Here is a 19,129-nt window from a genome sequence, read left to right as displayed (position 1 = left end):
GAGTGAGGATGCGCACAGAGGGCGGGCGCGTGGCAGGGTCATCGCCCAGCGTCAGGCACCCAGGGCAGGGCCCGAGGGCGGGCTCAGCCCCCCTGGCGGCCCCCTTTTGGTCTCTAGTGTTCCTGTTTGCTCCCGGAGGCCCAAGCACCTGGCAGAGGAAGGGGCTGTGGGAAGGCTGGGCGTCCTCCTGCCTGGGGAGCCTGTGGCCGGAGTCTGAAAGGCAGTGCTGAGATTTGAGTCTGGACCCAAGCTTGGGCCTTCCCAGGCTCTCCGGGCAGGTGCGGGGCAGCCCCCGGACTGTAGGGGGAGCCGTTAGAACAGGACCGGGCTGAACACAGGCACCCCTACAAACTTTGGCAAAACCACGAGCTCATCGGAAGGGTGGGGAGCGGGCAGGGCAGGTCCTCTCTCAGCCACTAGGGGTGGCTGGGAAATGGTCAGTCTGCTGCCGGGAGCCCAACCCCACAGTGGGGTAGGTCAGGGGCCCTGGTCAGGCGGGGGGCTTTCGCCCCCTTTGCCCTGGTTCCTTGGGGCTTCATCCTCACTGGAAGCCTTGGGCTGGGGGCCGGGCTTCGAGGAGTCGTCCTCAAACATTTCTGGGTTCTCCAGCATCTCTCGGATCAGGGGGGGCATGGGGCCCGGGATCTCCATCTTCAGGGTTATAGCCCTCTCTGCGCCTACAGGGAGAAGGGAAGAGGATTGCAAGGGCAGAAGCACCTGGGGAGAGCCCGCACCCAGACCTTCCGGAGCCGGCTGGCCGGCCAGGAGGACTTCCCACCCATACAGCCACTTCTGGGTGCCCCCTCCACCCGAGGCTCTAGACGACCCCACCAGCCCAGAACTTTACTAGCCCGCTGAACCTTTCAGGCCTTCTCTGCTTTGGTCCGTTCCTCAGAGGCAGGGGCCCAGGCTACCTTGGAACTAACTGCACCAAGCCAAGCCCGCAGCCATCTTTGGCATCAGGGGTACAGGCCACTGCACCCAACTCCTGCTCTTTTCCCTTTCTTTTCTTTTTTCAGACAGAGTCTTGCTATATTGCTCTGGCTGGCCTTGAACTTGTAGCAATCCTCCTGCCTCTGCCTCCTGTGTGCCAGGATTGCAAGCATGTGCCACCATGCTCAACTTTCAGGGTGTCTTCTCTTTTTAAATTCATGTGTGTAGCGGTGTCTTGTGTGTGTGTCTGTGTGCACACCAGAAGAGGGTACCGGGCCCCATGGGACTATAGCCATAGACAGTTGGGAGCTGTCATATGGGCGCTGGGAATTGAACTCGGGACCTCTGGAAGAGAAGCCAGTGCTCTTATCTCCAGCCTGCATTGTGACTTTTCATTCTTTCTTTCTTTTTGGTTTTTCAGACAGGGTTTCTCTGTGTAGCCCCGGCTATGGCTCACTCTGTAGACCAGGTTGGTCTCGAACCCACAGAGACCCTCCTGCCTCTGCCTCTGCGTGCCACCGTGCCCAGCATCTTTTCACAACTGCACTGTGAGCTTGTGAGACGGCAGCCAGCTCAGTGGATAGTGTGTGAGCCTCACAACCTGAATGTGATCCAAGAGCCCACGGAAAGGTGAAAGGAAAGAATCGAGTCTACAAAGCTGTCTCCTGACCTCCACACACACAGGCTAGAGCACATGTCAACTATGCACGAGAGCGTGCACACGCGCTCACACACAGTAAACAGAGAATTTTTAGGGCCAGTAAGATAGCTCAGTGGGCAAAGGCATTTGCCACCAGGCTTGATAACCAGTCTTTGGTGCCCACGACCTACACTGTGGGACAGAGCTAATTTTGTAGTTATCCCTTGACCTCTACACCATACCCCGACCAGAACACCCATAAACAAATAAATAAACGCCATATAGACATATATATGCACACACACACACACACACACACACACACACACACGTTGGTTTTCTCTTTCTTCCTTCTCTCTCTCTCTCTGTAGCCTTGGCTGTCCTGGAACTCACTGAGACCCGCCTGCCTCTGCCTCTCAGGGGCTGACGTTAAAGACGTGCGCGCCGCCTAAGCTGTAAATGGTTCCTGAAGACCACACTGCACGCAGCTGCTGGCCACTGCGCGCCACGGCAGCCAGGCTCCACCCGCCAGCGCCTGTCAGCTTCTCCAACAGGGAGTGCTCCTCAAACACTCCTGACGCTACAGGAACTGGGACGACCGAAACGTCCAGGCTAGCCTTGAATTCACGAACCCAAAGCAATCCTGCTGCCTCAGTCTCCCTACCGCCGAAACGACACGCATGAACCGCTCAGCACGCGTGGCTCCGCCCAGCTCTACGCGCACTGTCTGGAACACGTGTGGAACACGCAGTCCTTACACTTCCGAGTAGGAATCGGCTTACCCCACCCAGTTGCCAAACAAAAATAAGACATAAAAAGTCAAGGAGGGCTGAGACATCTCTCGGCACGGAGCATCTGCCTCGTATCCACGAGGCCTGAGCCCCAGCCTCAGCCACACGCACACGCAGGCACCAACACACAGCAGCAGCCAAACCAAAATAGAAACGATGTTGTCCCAAATCTGGAAGTCTCCGCAGTGGGGTGTACCAGGCTGGGGCGCCACGGAGGGCGGGGCTCTCCGCCGCGCTCTGCCGGGCCTGAGAGCCGGGAGCGCGCGCAGGACTGACCCTTCGTGCTGATACCGCGCAGGTCGGTGATCTTCATGAGCATCCGCGGGAACATGTAGGGCTGGCTGGGCCTCCGGCGCCGCGCGTACAGCCTCAGCGCCTCCAGCAGCGGCTCCTGCAGCCTGTCCACCTTCTCGGGCTCCTCCAGGTCCATGCGGTCTACACAGACACAGCGGCGGCGGCCTCAGAGCCCTCGCTACTGGCACACGGCCCCCAGGGCGCGCCCCTTAAGGAAGGCCGCAGCCAGGCTTGCGCGTGCCCTACCCTCCGCCTCCTTCCTCTTCCCCTAGCTCGGCGAGCCGGAGAGCCTACCCACGATCTGGGAAGTCGGTAAGGTGGGTGGGCGGCAACAGTTCCCCGAAGAGATCCCCAGGCCTCCCCCCGACCGGCTGGGGCGTGGCGGGAGAGGGAGCCCGCGAAGACGCCAGGGGGCGCCCCCGCACCTCCGCAGATGAGGCAGATGGCGCTGAGCAGCCCGGTCTCCGTGTCATCCATCTCCAGGGGCAGGAGCTGCCCAGCAAAGGCAAAGACGAGGTCTGTGAGGGGCCCAAAGCCGGCGTTGTGCATCTGGGTACGGTTCAGGGTCAGCCCGTCCGAGAACGTCATGGTGTCCTGCTCCGGGGTGTACCTCGTGCAGATCCGCAGCATCTGGACGTGGGCACGGGGAAGGACGGTGGTTAGCGCTGCCTCTGAGCAAGGCCTCCTAAGTAAAACCGAGGAGTAAGGCAGCGCGGCGGAGCTCTGCGACGGAAAGGGCAGGCCGGGCCAACCAGGACGCAAAGGCTTGGCCCGCAACCCCCAGGCCTCACTCACTAGGATGTCCAGGCAGGCAGCCTTGAGCAGAGTGATCTGGTCGGCGATGCTGAGTCCTGTGAAACCAGGCAAGCGCTTGGCGAACTCCACGATTTTGATGATGCACTTGGTGGCCAGCTCGCTGAACTTGTCCCACAGCCCCAGGTCCAGCTGCACCCGGTGATCTGCACTGGAGTTCTGCGGGGAGGAAGGGGGGTCGGAAGTGTAAAGGACCCCCGCCCCCAACGGGAGCGCCCCCGCTGCAGCCGACCCCAGCCATGCCTGACCCGAGGCACGCAGGGCCCTCCCTCAGCCGGGCGCTGCCCACTCCTCACCGTGGTGTACTTGCCCAGCTGGCAGAGCGAGGGGAACGTCTCCTGGTGGGCTTTGCTGACCTTGGTGATGAGCTCTTCCAACTGTGGACTCAGCTCATAGCTGTCAGGTGAGCTCTCCTCCTTTACCTCTTTCTTCTTCTTGTTCCGGTCATTCCTTACAGCTTGTGGTTGGAGGCAAAGGGAAGGATCAACACTCTCAGCATCTCTCTGACTCTCCCTCAGCCTAGCTCAGTGCGTTCACTTCTCACTGAGAATATAGATTTATTCCCCGGAGCCCTAATTAGTGCCTTAGTTTCCCTCTCTGCTACGTAAGTTCCTATTTCCAGGCTGCTCTGCCCCGGCCCCACCCAGGGCCTACAGCCTGCTCTCTCCCCAGGCCAAAGCGGCTCCATCCTGCCCTTCCGGTTGCCCTGCAGGAGCTGGGGGCAGGATATGCAGGCAGGATATCCACTTATAGCCTTGGCAGCACAATGGTGGGGGGGGCAGAAAGGAGGGGCCATCTCAGCACCATCTCACGATCTGTCCCGTGAAAGACCAGCCCCGCTCTCTGCCCACCAAACAGAAGAGGGGCCCCAATGCCAGGTTTCAGAGCGGGGAGGCTGGCAGAGGCCTTGGCCGGCAGGGCGGGAGGGCGAGCACCCACCTTCCTTGGACATGCCCACTTGGAAACACTTCTGCAGCCGGCAGTACTGGCAGCGGTTCCGGGTCACCTTGTTGATGATGCAGTTCTTGTCGCGGTGACACGTGTACACCATGTTCTTCTGGATGCTGCGTCTGAAGAAGCCCTGGGTGGGGGCGCAGGAGAGTGTTTCCTAAACAACACAGTGGCCCGGCCCTGACCCAGCCTGCTGTTTGTTTGTCTAGGGTGCGAGTGTGAAGGAGAGAGTGAGAGAACCAGGGCTTCTGCACCCAACAGCTGAGCTACATCCCCAGCACCTCACCCAAGCTGTCCCTTGTGCGTGCGGCACGGGCAAAACTCGTGTGAGGACAGCACCTGGTTCCCTCGTCTTTAAAATGCTTTTTATCCATCTGTCCATCTGTCTGTCTATCTATCGATCACTATCTTTGGTCTTTAGTTAGTTAGTTTTTTAAGACAGGGTTTCCCCGTGTATCCCTGGCTGTCCCGGACTCACTCTGTAGCCCAGGCTGGCCTCGAACTCACAGAGATCCTCCTGCCTCTGCCTCCCAAGCGCTGAGATTAAAGACATGTGCACCACCATGCCTGGCTCTATTTTCGGTTTTTTGAGACAGGGTTTCTTTGTGTAGCCCTGGCCATCCTGGAACTAGCTCTGTAGAGAGCCGCCTGCCTCTGCTGCTGTGTCTAGATCACAGACATGCCACCAGCACCTCGAGGCCGATGTTCGAGGCCGGTGCCAAGCAACATTCTACGGACTAGGCTATATTCCCAGCTCTGTGTTCCCCTCTCATCTCCCTGGTGACCAAGCCCCATGCCCTCCTCCCACCATGCACACACCTTGCAGCCTTCACAGGAGCTGACCCCATAGTGGTAGCCGGAAGACTTGTCATTGCATACAAAGCATGGCTTATAGACCCGAGGGGGGTGGCGGGGGTGAGGGAGAGCTGGGCACCATTTCCTCCGAGCTGGTGCTCTGGGTCTCCACCGCTGGGGGAAAAGCAGTAGAGAAGGTCAGCAGGAGCACCCCTTTCTTCAGACCTGCTGCTGACGGCTGCTGACCATTGCAGCTGGTCGAGATTCCAGGCCCCTGCCACCCCACCTGGCCAACTCCTGTATGTCACCGCTCAGTTCTGCAAACTCCAGACCAAGACCAACCTAGAAGTTAACTTCCGCTTCTGTTTCCCAGTCATAGGGGACTTGGAGAGATGGCTCGGTGGAAGAGCACTGGCTGCTCTCCTAGAGGACCCGGGGTTCAATTCCCAGCTCCCACATGGAGATTGACAACCATTTGTAACTCCAGTTCCAGGGGAGTTACTCCAATTCCAGGGGAGTTACAAATGGCCTCCGTGGAAGGGCTAGGGCTAACTTCCTGTCCCTGGGATAACCCGGGGTTCCACGCCCTCAGTCTCTGGGAGCAATGGGGGTGGGGAGGGCACAATATGGTGGCAAATAGGGCAGTTACAGGCCTACAGCCAGCACCTGGCTGAATGATTTCATTCATTCACTCCTGAAAACACTCCAAGTCAGCAAGGGGAGCATTAGCGGCGGGCTGAGCAGCTCGGACAGGGCAGGCAAGGCTCTGAGCTCTGAGCAGAGCTGAGCAGCCTCTGGTGAAAGCTTGAGGGAGACAGGTATTTGCTCAGATCCTTAGGTGGAGGAGCAGTTTGGGGGTAGCAGAGTCAGGTGACTTTGGGTAAACAGAGCTGAGGGGGGATGGGAGCTACCCCAGACCCTTTCTGAGCCAGTCTTCAGTCTTCTGATTTCATTGCTTCAGAAACAGCAATTGTGGTTCCCAAGGGGTCCTGGCCAAGCCGGGGAGCCCACACTTTCTATAGGAGACTGCGGAGTACCACAGGCTGTGTGACTGCGGGGTCCATCCTCGGAGGCTCAGGACATTTGACAACTGTCCGGCCCGCAGGACCTGTCGCCACATTTGGAGGTGACTGGAAGAAAGCCTGAGGACCCTCAGTGTCCTTCCTCCCACCCTGGGCAGCCCACCCAAGGCAGTGAGGGGAGCGGGCCCTCCCGGGGTTCCAGACCAGCTCACAAAGAGGGAAGCCCTGGCCACCCCCCACCCCCACAGCTCATTAGCATAAGAATCCTGCTGGAGTCGGTTCCCCTCTGAAAGGAGTGGGGGCAGGAGGGTGCCTCCAGTTTATTCAAGGCTGGGGGTGGGGTTGCCGGAGTGCTAGGTGCTGGGAGGCGTGGGAAGGATTGGAATGCCTTTCAGGCCCTCACTTTCAGGCCGTCCTGGGGTCCCCAGGGCATGCGCCTTGCCCACAGGCCTGTGCGTGGGGTGGTACTCTCTCCCAAACTGCGCTGCCCCGTTTCCTCATTTCCTCTCTTGCGCAAGGCCTGGGTGCGGTCAGGCTGGCATGGGACAGCACCAGCCAATTACAGGACGGCAGGCCCCAGAGAGCCTGCCTTTGGGCAGCCTTTGCCACCTCAGTGGCACTGTCCCTCATTCTCGGCACCCGCCTGGCACGTCCCCGCCCCGTGCATCCTAAAGTGCAATCCGATGGCTCTAAGGTCGCTGTGGGTGGAGGGCACTGAAGTGCTGACAGGGTCTTCTGGGACACACGGCGATGCCCCCTTCAGCCCTAAGCTGAGCCCCTGCTCTGGGAAGCTGATCCTCAGGGCCCCCGCTGAGGGGGGGTGGGCTCTGGCGTTTTCCCCTTTTAAAGCCCAAATTGCTGAAATTGAGGAAATTCCTGGCCAGGCTGAGCGGAGCTTCAAACAAACTCTTTATAACCGGCTGTAAACGCTCCCAGCTGCGAGGCCCAGGGCTTGGGCTGCCCAACTCACAATCTTGCACACATCTCCTTGAAGACACACACTTTTGTAGGCCAACGTCACACAGACACAAAAGCAGGCGGACTTCCCGTGGGCTCCTGGGCCGGGGAGGACCTCACAGGCTCAGGCCCCGCTCACACTGACTCCCAACACCCGTCATCGGGCTACACACTCACAAGCTACAGCTCTCCCGCTGACACCAGTCAGCACAACACCAGGACACTCCATCCTGTGCCCCTAAGACAGCACCCAGCTCCCCTGTAACCCACTCTCCGAGTGTGGCAGAGCCCGCTGTTCTGTGCGCCCATTACTGGCCAAACTTGCTGGCACAAATTGAAATGCAAAAACGTTGAGCTACCAAGCCCAAAGGGTCTCCAGGGGTCTAAATAAGGATATGGTCCCTACCCAGGACCCCTGTGGCCAACATCCCCGCCCCCAAGATATTTCTACCTCAAAGGCCAATGTGCCCACAATTCCCCACTATACTGGGCACGGTAAGGTTAAGACTTCACAGAAACTTAATGCAACGTGTTAGGTCCATGCTTTCTTCACCCTTTAAACAGCAGGCTCCGATTCCTATCCCACCATCCCCACGGTACTGCCTCCTGTCTGCTACCTCCCTCTTCCACTCTCCCAGTCGTTAAATCTGAGCAGCTCTGCCCTGGAAAAAAAAAATAAAAAAAGAAAAAAAAAACTCTGAACTTGTAAACAGCGCAGCCGGGTGCCAAGGAGCTAGGCGCGTTGGCGGGGCTCAGTGACCCGGCGTGCGCACTCCCCCAGCGCCAGCACCCCGCCCGCTGCCCGCCCCTTCCCGGCTTGCCCCTAAGCCGAGGTCTGCAGCCACCCGAACCCGGCGGCCAGCGTAGCGCCAAGCCCCGGTCAGCCTGCCGGGTGTTCCAGGCTCCTCTCCCAGCCCCTTCCGAGCCACCCCTTCCCTGCCCACCCCCGCCAGCGCTGGGGCTTCAAAGCCGCTTCTCATCTGGACTTTATTTTTACTGCCGCTCAGTCCCCAGCTTTTTATTACCGCCCCATGCCTGGCATCTCCCGTTACAGAGAGGGGGAAGACGGATATTCGGGGGTCTTACGAAGGTTGTCGTCCCCTACAGGCTGTCACTCCCAACCCCCCCCCACACACACACTTGGCTCTACACCCTTCGCTTCCTGCTGAAGTTGTGCTGGAGCCATAGGAAAACCTCAACTGTCAAGCCCGCCGAACACAGCCCCGCTCCAGCTTTGCAGTTCGTGTTGGTGAGCATGGACCCGGAACGCGGCGCTCTCAGTCCTCGGCGCACACCCCCTGCACCCAACAAGCGGAGCACAGGATGCGCTCCAGAACACAGCACTCTCCAAAGCCGCCCCCGCAGCCACGCAAGGCACACGCCCTCCCAGCCTCGCCACAAACATCCCCACACCGGGCCACGCACATCTGCCAACCGAGGGGAGGGCGACAGCGGCAAGAGAGCCCCGCTGCATACCCACATCTCCTAGGCAAAGGTCTTCAGGAGCCGGGCATCACACGCTCCCAACTTCCCGCATGGACTCCACGAACGCCACTCAAGTGCTGGGTGTCATGTCCCTCCGAGAATATCAACTTTCGGACCCTGGCAACATCCGTCGGCCTCGCTCCCCCGGCACTCTGGAGTGGCATCCACCAAAGCCCGAGCTAAACACCCACCATCAACCCCACACGCGCTCCAAACACCACGGCACACACGCAAAGGAGATGGACTCCGAGGCCCTCGGGTTTAAAGGGCCAGGACCTCGCACAGAAGGGGCCAGGTACCCTCCTGCACCCCGGTTCCAAACTGTGAACTCGGAATCGGCGAGCACCAGCCTCCCGCGCACCCGAGACCCGATCCCCGAGCGCGGATACCTACACTGTAGACTGGCAGGTTGCGCCCAGGCAAAAGACTCCAGTCCGGCGAAGCAGGAGCTGCCGGCGGCTCTGCGCAGCAGGCCGGCCCCGGGCCCGGCCGCCCCGTACAGGCGCCGCGGGCCCGGGGCGAACGACTCCATGCAATCATACATCGCGGCCCGGCTCGGGGAGAAGCTGGGTGCCAGAACGCCGAGGACCCGCAGCCCGTTCCCCCTCCTCCCCCCGCGGCGCCCCGCTCCTGGAGGGGGGAGGGGGAGGGCTAGCATAGGGCGCGGAGACGCATGGGGGGTGAGGGTGGGCGGGGAGGAGGGGGATCCCCGGCAAGGGAAGGGGCTGGGCGGGGCGCGAAGGCGAGGCTGCAGCTTCTGCCTCCGCCTGGCTCACTCCGGGTGCCCGGCAGCCAGCGCTGTGGAGACCTTTTGTAAAAGCGGAGCCCGGAGGGGCGGGGGCGGGGCCTGGCGAGCGAAGGGGCCGGGCACCGGGACGAGCGGCGCTGGGAGTGGAGCGCACACACGTCCACAGGCGTGTCCACGCTGCGCGGCGCACGCGCTGGCTGAGGCTTACAGCGGCGCACGCACCGCGAGTCTGCAGCTGGGCGACAGCGCACAGGCATCGCGACACGCACGGAGACTCGAAGGTGCCAGCCTCTGCGCGGACACCTGGCTGAGGAAAAGGCTCGCTCTCAGGCTCCCCGCAGCCCGGAGGCTTTGCACGCATCTGCTCTTAGGCGCGTGCCCAGCTCGGGATTTGGGGAAGGAGTGGAGGAACCGACCTACGCATTTCCTTTCACAGTCCTCCCCCTCCCTTCGGCCCCTCCTTCGGCACGCAAGTCAGCACAGGCCGGGCAGGGGGAGCCTGGAGGTGCCCGCGCAGCGCCGCTCGGGAGCCGAGGACCTGCCTTACCTCCACCCCGCCCCCCCCATTCCCAGGCCCGGCTCCTCCTCCCCCTCGGGCGCGCGCCCGGAGCTGCTGGCTGCACCCCGCATTCCCAGGCCCGGCTCCTCCTCCCCCTCGGGCGCGCGCTGGAGCTGCTCGCCGCATTCCTGCGGCCCGGCGCGCGCCCCCGCTCCTTCCTTCCCGTTCTCCCCGCCCCAGGTCCGAGGCCGGAGCGCGCTCCCGCGGTGAACTCTCCGGGAACCCCCCTCGGGGCGGGCGGCCGGGCGCGCTCACCTCCTCCTGACCCGGCCCCGCCCCACCCCGCCCAGGCCGTCGCCAGCTCCGCGGCGGAGTCCCCCACCCGCCGCCCGCCCCCTCCAGCGCAGCCACCCCTCCTAGCTCCGGCTAGCCCTCCTCAGCCAGCCCAGGGCCGGGCCGCCTCCCTCCAAGTCCCCAAAGCTCGACCCCGCGGCTGACACTCCCGGCGTGCCTGGCTGCCTCCCTCCTCGCCTTCTCCCAGACCTGACTTCACCTAGAGCGCCAACCCTGCCCCGCGGCCCCAAAGTGCGACCCAGGCGACACCGAGCCCCCACGACAACTGCCCCCTCGCCTAACTGCCCCGCGGTCGTTCACCGCTCGGGCCACTTACACCCCACCATAGGAAATAGCTGGGCCACCCCCGGGCCCCCGCGCGCCCCGGCCGGGAGGACGGGGAGGGGGTGGCCACGTCAGAAGCTTGCCCTCGCCGGGCCGCGTCGAATCGGGGACCCTGGCCCTGGGACCCCGCCAGCGGCGGCGACTCCCGGAAACCGCCCCCTCCCCCGCGCCCCGCCCGGCCGCCCGCCCGGCCCAGCCGGCTCTGTCAGCGCCGCGCACACGGGGAGCGCCCGGGAGCGGGAGCGGCGCTCGGCCCCTTCCCCCGCCCGGCGGCTGCGGCTGAGCCAGGGCGGGGCGCACTTTTCTAAGAATCTGCTGTACCGAGTCGGGGTCGCACTGGGGTGCTGAGAGAGTGGGGCGCCTGCTGGAAGAATAAGCAGGAAGGGGTGCCAGAGTGGGCAGAGAAGGCGGGGGCGGGGGAGGGGAGCGCGAGGCTGCCAGGGACTCGGGGTGGGGTGGGGGGCAGGGCTGGGGAGGAGGGCCTACAAGGCGGATGGCGGTGGTGGGCTGCTCTGGACGGGCACACCGGTAGCTTGCCGCAGGGACCGAGAGGAAGCCAGGAGCTTTCCAGCCTAGCGTGAACTTTCCCTCCATGACCCAACCCTAACACTCCTTTCCTGAGTCCAACCGCACACCCCCAAACAAACAAACAAAAAGCAGAAAAAGAGGACTAAGTTGCTTGAACTGGAATAGAGCCAGCAGGAAAAAATGAGGAGTGACCCCAAAAAACAGGGAGAAAAGGCCTCGACTAGTCAACTCCGGGCTTGCAAGTTCCCCTTCCCCCTCCAAAATCTGAAAGGTCCCAATTAAGTCAGGCCTGCCTGGTTGGTAATTAGAACCAGAAGTGGCCAGGCCACAGGGAGGGGGTTGGGAGGAGGGCACAGCGTGGGGGAGGGCTCCAGGAAGCCATGGGTTCTCAAAAGCCCCCCTTTTCTTCACCCCGTCCTCATCACCCCATCTGTGTGTTTCGAGAGCACTTCAGGGACTGGGGCCTTGGGACTACCAGAGGCTATCAGGCTAACCCCTCACGCCAACCCCAGGCCCTGTTTGAGACACACACAGCCTTGGCTGGAAAGCAAAGTGGGGGGAATCTAGTGCCCCTCTTTCCCCGAAAGCCCCCCACCCTTATTGCAGCAATTAGGCCCATTAGCCTTCTAGCATTTCATGGGAACCAGATGTTTCCCGACAGTCTTGGTGGGGGCATGAGGGGGGTGCTGGTGCTTGGCTCACCCCCTTCCCTACGCTCCCCACCACCAGGGTGCACCCCCTTCCCAGCTAGATCCTAGCGAAGCTATGGTCCCAGGGGCAAAGAATGTGCCCCTCCCCCCCCAGAGGCCTATAGCACTCAAGCTGCCAATCCCGTCGCCCTCTGAGCTCTATCAGCCCCTGGCAAAGAGTTTGGCCGCAACTAGGTTGGGGGAGCAGAATAGCTACATGGTCTCTCTCCGAGTCTTGCCACCTCTAGATGAGGTTTGAGGGTCCTCGCTTAAGAACTCTCCTTTTTCCTTCCAAAGCCCCACACTAAAAACCGAAGGGGTATTTCAAACAGGAGGCCCCGCCCAGGAGTGTAAGCCCGAAGGACGGGTCCCACCTGAGGAGCACTGGGAGGGGTCTTCCGAAGAGAGGGAGGGGGTAGCAGAGGGAGGTGTGAAAGAGGGTAGGCCCAAAGCAAGGATGTGAGGAGCTCTTGGCAGGATGGGGGCTGGGACAGGGTAGGGGGCCAGCGGAGGGGGGGCTGCCGCCTGGGCCCCAGCGGCGGCGGCAAGCTCCGCTCCCCCCGCCAGAGAGGTTTCCTGTTGCAATCAAAGCCCCGTTTGTGTCGGCCTGGAGCTGGAGCTGGAGCCGGAGGAGGAGAGACTGGGAGGGGAGGGCAAGAAGCAGCCGCTGGGGTTTTTCCTGGAGCCTCCCGCCGCCTGCTTGCCACCCTTAACTGCCATAGTTCGCTTTCCTCGCCCTTCTCTCCCAGCGCCCCCTCGCTGGCTCTGCACCTGTGTGGCTGCTTTGGGCCAGCCTGCCTTCAGGGTCTCCAAGGCGCTCAGCATGGTGGCACTTGGGCTGCCTGCCCCACAGGCCCTGGCCCCACGGCCACGGCAGGTACCAGCACAATATCTGGGGGACAGACTGGGCCGGGTCTTCTTCGAGACCTCAGGATCGCTTCCCTGGTGCTGCCCTTCACCCTTCCCTGTAGTCTTGCAAAGCAAACACACTCCACACCCGTGTTCTCGGGACCCGGAGACCTGGCCTTCCACGCACAGGCGTGTGCGCACCCGCGCGCACACACGGGCGCGCATGCACACACTCCTCTGTTCCTCATGCTTGCAGGTCTATGCTTGCCAAGCTCAGCGGCTCATGCCCTCCACACACCTCTCCCCTCCTCCACAACGGGGTTCCAAGACGCCTGCCTCACCCACTGAGGCCCCAGGAGAGCCCCAAGAGTGGGGGAGACTCCCTCCTCAACAAGGCTTTCCCCAAGGTGTCAGGGCCTCCGTGAGAACCAAAAACCAGCCCCCAGGGGGACGCTCCAGGCCCTTTCTTAAGCATCCTTTCTTATCCCACATGAGAAAGAGAGGAGTGAGAGAATGTACAGAGACACGGGGACTCGAGGTGTGCCTTCAAAGGCCCGTTTATGACTAGACGGTCACAGCCCAAAGGGACAGCAGATCAGAGATGAGAAGATGAGGTGCCCTCTTGTGCTCTGCTCTGCTCCTCTGCCCCCGAGCGGGTCCCTAAGCTCCAGGACTCCCTTCTGCCCTACCACTAGGGGCCGGAAGCCCCACCCGGGAGCACTGTCTGGACCCAGACCTTCCTCTCCTCCCGGCCTCACCTGCTACCTCCTTGCCTGGGCCTGTCCCTCCACGCTATCCTGTCCCTCCGCGCTAGCCTGCCGCACCCTGCACGATTGCTTCCCTCCCTCTGGCTCCTCTCTTGGGTTTCTCCTTGAAGTTCCCATCCTTCGGGGCAGCCTTGAGGATGGAGCTCCAGCCTGACGCTTTCTCCAGCCTGATGCTTCCCTGCCTTGGCCTCACTTTGAACCCTGACCTCCATCTCCATGTGTCTAGAACCCAGGAGCAACGGGGAGACTCGCGCTGGGTTCCAGCCGGGTCTCTGCCTCCCTACACCACCACACCACCGTCTGTCTCTCCTTTTCACTCCAGCTCCATCAGTTATCTCCCACGGAACTCGGGAAAAGCAAGTCCCGAGAGACTAAGCTGTGACACTCCCCGCACGGAATACATTCGTGGGAGAGGAGGCTTATCCCCGCCGCCTGGCCCGCCTGGCCCACGCATCAAGGACAGGCATGAGGAGGAGGGGATCCAGACACCCTGCATGCCACATGCAGACAGCAGCACCTACAGATTCTTCCCACTGCCTGCTGCACACAAGGAGTCCCGCAATGCGCAGTCTCCGTGGGCTACACACGTGAACACGGGAGGCAGACACACACCTCCACACAAGCATGCTCTTTCCCGCCCAGCCCAGGCACCCCCACCCCACCCCACCCCACCGGCAAAGGCCTCCTTCTCTTTTGCTGAGCATCACAGGGTTTCTCTGTGCAAAACAGGCTGGTCTCGAACTCAGAGGTCTTTGCCTCTGCTGGTGTGCGCTACCAGGCTAAAGAGTCAGTGCTAGGGTCGAAGGTCAGGGCTGAGGATGTGCATGGCTCCCACGCTCAGCTGGCTTTTTTTCCCTGGTTCGAGGCTGGGGGACCCAGGAGGCGGTTGTAGGCCCAGTGCTTTGAGACCGTACCCTCTCAACACACCTGACTCCACCCCCTCCTATACTCACCGTCGTCCTGATAGGTAGGCCAAAGTCCCGTGCCCTGCCCGCCTTTCAACAAGGATGTCCAAGTTCTACATCACCCCCTACCCACTTGCCCTGGTTCCCCAGACCCCGAGACTCACACAGAGAAGCCATCTCCTTGGGGAGGTCAGGCTGGCCCAGGCCCCGGAAGCTAGGGTTCAGCATCTCAAACGGAGGTGACCCTCTGAGCGCCCCGGGGAAGGCAAACGGAAAGCCCGCTCCCGGGTAGCCGGATCCAGGCCCCAGGGCACCAGCCGCAAAGAGGCGCTCCTTGTTGGTGGCCATGGCAGCTGCCGAGTGCGAATCCCGTGGAACCTGCAGTGGGCGGGGGTGGTCTTCAGCCGCAGCCCCCGCCCATGCCCACTGCCCCGGCCTGGGAGGCTCCGTGCCCACCCCGACTGGCCTGCCCGCTGCGTCTCCAAGGGTCCTAGGAAGAAATGAAGGGAAAAGAAAGGTGAGACAGCAATGGCTCTGTGACCTCTCAGCTGTGACCTCCCTGCAGCTGGTCCGTCAGCACCCGGCCGGGGCCTGCAGTTTCCCAAAGTGGGCAGGGCGGAGAGTTGTACCGATTCTAGGGAAGGGTGAACGGAGGTCGTAGGGTGAGTGAGGGTCTGAGAACATCGGGTGGAGAGCTCCCTGAGGAAAGGCCTCACACCTGGGCTAGCCTGGCGATTCAGCATCAGTCCTGTGAGGGAAATGGTGACTCCCATTTTGCAGAGGAGGGTACTGAGATTGAGTGACGGGCCTAAAGGCACCAGCTCTAAAGGGTGGAGCCATGCAAGACTGGAACACTGGAGCTGGGGCTTGGGGGTTTACAGCTCAGTGGTGGGTCACTTGCTTAGCACACGCAAGGTCCTGGGTTCGATGCCTGGCACCAGCGGAAAAATCAAGCGGAGCATAATGACTAATGCATGCCTCTAGCCCTAACCTTCCACCCAGCAATGATGAGGCAGAGGCAGGCAGATCTCCCAGGGGTCTGTGGCCAGCCAGGGCTACACAGTAGCCCTCAAAACAAACAAATACAAATAAACAATAAATAAATAAATAATAAATGCAAACTCGCTGGCAGCAACCAGGGAATATTTCCGCTGTGACTTCTGAGTCCTGTGCAGCCTTGGGGAGCACGGTGCAGCGGTCACGTGCAGACTCCCTGAACTGACATTCCCACTTGCTGGCTGTGGGACTTGGGAGGACTCAGCCAGTCTGTCTGTGCCTCACCTGTGGGTACTGCTGTTTCAAGGATTCAATAATTCGTCATGGACAGAGTCTCTGGGATAACGTAGGCACACGTTAAATGCTACGTCAATGCCTCATACACTTCCTGTGTGCCTCTTCATTATCACTCCATTCTGTCTTCCCCGGTACTCCTTCTGTTCCCCTCCTGACTGTCTCTGTCACCAGCCACCCACAGTCAGCCTGCTCTCCCTGTGCTCTCTAGTGCGTTCTTCTTGATCAGAGATGGTGGTGGACCCTACTATGATAATCCCCTCCTTGTCCTCAGTTCACATTGCTCCTCCTCCTCTTCTCTCTCTCTCTCTCTCTCTCATGCCTAAAAAACTCTCCCTACATTCTTTCCTCCCTCAAATGTAGCTTTCTCTGACCCCCGAAATTTTGAATCTGAACCCAGGAAAGGAGCAAGGAAGCCTGAGAGAGAGGAGAGGGAAATGGGGGGCCCGCACGCCATATCGCTGTGGGGATGAGAAAGGCCCTCTCTCAGAATCTCCAGAACCACCGGGTTAGTGGGCTGGGAGGGCAGCTCAGCTCCATAACAGAATGAATGAAGCTGGGCAGAGGACCACAAGAAAAGAAAACGCATAGAGCATCCACAGATGGGCTTCCCACAGGTAGGCCCAGGCATGTCTGCATCTCGTTCCATTAGAAAGTGTTTCTAGTCTTGTCTTTTACTTTTCTCTGTACCTCTGCTCTTTCCCCCTCTTTCTCTCATCTCTCTCAACCTCCAAACTGTTAAGAATAAAGCTGTAAAGGAGCCTCCCTTCTGCACTAGGTACCACTGATAGGCCCTAGACCCTCCAGTCATTAACCCCAGTGTCCCCCAGTATCCTTCTCCCTTTCCTTCCCTAGTCCATGAGACCTTCATCCCAAGTTAAACCCAAATGGAGCCAGGAGTCCAGGCCGCTAAAGCCCCTAGGCCACAGCCCAACAGGCTGGGCTACATTCCAAGTGGATTAACCCCTCCAGTGCCAAGAGTGATGAGCTGGTAGGGCACCACCCCCCTCCTCCGGCACCCAGTTGTTCACAGACTCTGCTTAGACTGGGAATAGCGTCTCTGTTCCAGCCATGCTTGTCTAGGCATCTTACCTAGAGATGGGAACTAGAGCTCTAGGACAGGGCAGGACTTCAGCAGGAGGTACCAGGGAGGGATGCTCAGCCTCCTGGTCCTTACCAAGGAAGCTGGGAGCAAAAAAATGACCAGCCAACTCTCCCAGCTCTTCTTCCTCTGCCTAGGACGGGAAGAGGGCAGCAAAGATTCCTCTGTCCTAAGTCTGGGCTGTGTCTGGGGAGGAGGGGAGGGCTGGCTTCAGTGCCAGGTAGAAGAGAAGGAGAAACTGAAGGTAGTGCAGAGCAAAAGCAAGTCATCAGGGAGGGCCTCCATTGCCCCGGACTTTGTGGGACCTGCGTAAGACAGCCAGTGAGCCCCTTTCCCCAAGATGCCGCCTCAGATGCCGGGGCCTAGAAGGCGGGCAACAGACTTGGGGAGAGGGTTTTTACAAAGCTGCTTCTCTTACAGATGAGGTGGAGTTGGGGGGGCATGGGTGAAGGGGCTGCCGGATGGAGGGGGGCGTCTCCCTGCTGCCCTGCCCGCTCCAGAGCCCGGAACAAAGCTGCTCTTGTCAGTCGCTCTCCACCGCCGCCCCCCTCCCCTCTGTATAAACACGACCACCTTTTTCCATGACCCCATCTCCAGAATGGGCGGAGAACCCAGGCATCCTCGCCCCAGCCTGTGCCCCCCAGCCTGCTCTCCGGGAGGCAGCAACGGGCCTGGCTTCCCTGCCTCTGTGGCTGGGGGAGTCTGGACCCTTGATTCCCCACCTCTCATCCTCAGGTGCCCTCCCTCTACCCCACTGGCCCCAGGGAGGGGCAGTACCCAGGAGGCAGGCAGGCAATGCCAGTGGAATGTGTGTGGGCATCAGAGGGCACGGGCAGGGTGGGGCAGAGGGGGGAACTGGAGGTGCCAGTTAGGTGGCTTTCCGAGCCAGAGGTGGGGGTGTGCCGGGGTTGCAGGAGGCGTGGCCTGTGCTGTCTACCAGCTCTGAGCCACTGTGTGTGTGTGTGTGTGTGTGTGTGTGTGTGTGTGTGTGCGTGCGTGCCCCTGTGTTTGGGATACCCAATCTCCCAGCACCCTAAACACACACACACACACACACACACACGCACTCTTAACCCCCGCCAAGTCTTCTCCTTACTGACAATGGCTGTGGCCCTCAACCCCAACCCAGTGTTTGGAGTGGCCATAAGGCGGAAGCCTCAACTGCCCAAGGCCGACCCCACCAGAGGGAATTATCTGAGCGTTTTGTCCTGGTGTCCCCTCCTCAGACATCCCTGCAGCCCCGTCCCGGTGACCACCAACCAAGCATGTTCTTACCCTGTAGAGGTTTCCTCCTACATGCTGGGCCAGGCTGAGGTGAGAGGACCCGGGGAAACCGCTGAGAACAAGAGACACTCTGTCAGTGGCACCCCTGCCCCTGTCCCACTGCTCCAACTCCACCTTTGCTCCACTGGGGCTTCCCCGAGCATGTTCCAAAAGCGCCCCCTCCAGAGGAGCCCAGAGCCCGCAGCTCACACCCCCAACCCCTGGCCCAGACAGCCAGGACCACTTATTAGACCCTTCCTCGGTCCTCTGCAGAGCCCTGCCATTCCACTGAAATGGTACATGGACCCTCTGAAGTGAAAGAAAGGGTACTTGGACCATCGGACCCACCCTTCAGAACCCCGGGGCGTGCGCGGAAGAATGCCAGCCTTTCCCACAGGAGGGAAGCCCGTCTTCTCTGACATTCTGTGGAAAGGACCATAGCTTCCCTTGCCCAAGACGTTCCTAAATGCTCGTCCCCAATACTCACGAAAATCAAGGGCAGATAGACAGCCGGCTGTCTAAAATCGTCCCTTTCCCCTCCCAGGTCACGACTGACCCCAAGCTGGGGCAGGAAGCCCCCTCGCGAGCCCGGCCAGCAGCCTGGCCACCCACCCGCGGAGGGAAAGGCCCCGGGGGCTCCCGACGCCCCCGCCCGCTGCTCCCTTCGGCGGGGGACCCCGGCGTCCGCGGCCCGGAGGGCGGGAGGGCGGGCGGGCGAGCCGGCTTCCCCGCCTGACTCACCTGGAGGGGAGGGCGGGGGAAGGAAGGCCGCCGAGCCCCGAGGTCCCGGCGTCGGGCGGTCTCGGGGATGGAGCGCCGCGCTGTTAGGGACTCGCCGTAACGGGGGGCTCCAGGGGGCACGGCTCTAGGCTGGGACAATCCCGGGGCCTCTCGGAGCCCGCCCGCCCACGTGACCGCCCCAAAATATCCGACACATTTTCTCCCAAACCGCACACTGACTCCGCAGGCGGGGACACGGAAAATATTTTCTTTCTTTTTCTCCCTCCCTACCCCCCCTCCCTCCCTGCCCGGCTCCCTCCTCCCCCTCCCGCCCTCGCTCCTCCCTCCCCTGCCGCCTGCCCCTGCCCGGCTCCCTCCTCGGTGCCCTGGGGCTGGGGGTGGGGGTGGAT

The 19,129-nt window shown here is 61.2% G+C and overlaps 1 protein-coding gene and 1 long non-coding RNA gene across 4 annotated transcripts in view; one reads left to right on the top strand and one right to left on the bottom strand.

Annotated features, from left to right (window-relative positions):
• LOC132655727 (uncharacterized) overlaps positions 1 to 4,986 on the top strand; it is a 6,167-nt gene extending 1,181 nt beyond the window's left edge. Inside the window, exons 1-2 of one of the 3 annotated variants that reach the window (XR_009593515.1) lie at positions 677 to 1,563; positions 1,945 to 4,986. This is a non-coding gene — a long non-coding RNA (uncharacterized LOC132655727). Of the gene's footprint in view, positions 1 to 676 lie in introns of those variants that run through there. The other 2 variants (XR_009593514.1, XR_009593513.1) reach the window with 2 other exon arrangements.
• On the bottom strand, positions 240 to 18,997 carry Rarg (retinoic acid receptor gamma). The gene is given in 11 exon segments (XM_021643514.2): positions 240 to 677; positions 2,641 to 2,799; positions 3,084 to 3,288; positions 3,454 to 3,630; positions 3,768 to 3,928; positions 4,411 to 4,552; positions 5,242 to 5,328; positions 5,330 to 5,391; positions 14,509 to 14,834; positions 18,012 to 18,072; positions 18,741 to 18,997. Coding segments are annotated over 9 exon segments (1,377 nt in total). The 5' UTR covers positions 14,693 to 14,834; positions 18,012 to 18,072; positions 18,741 to 18,997; the 3' UTR covers positions 240 to 477.
• Between the last annotated feature and the right edge of the window lie 132 nt (positions 18,998 to 19,129).

Source organism: Meriones unguiculatus, chromosome 8, assembly GCF_030254825.1.
Source record: "Meriones unguiculatus strain TT.TT164.6M chromosome 8, Bangor_MerUng_6.1, whole genome shotgun sequence".
Classification (NCBI taxonomy): Eukaryota; Metazoa; Chordata; class Mammalia; order Rodentia; family Muridae; genus Meriones; species Meriones unguiculatus.
Note: the sequence above shows the minus strand (reverse complement) of the source record. Positions and strands in the feature narration are given on the sequence as shown.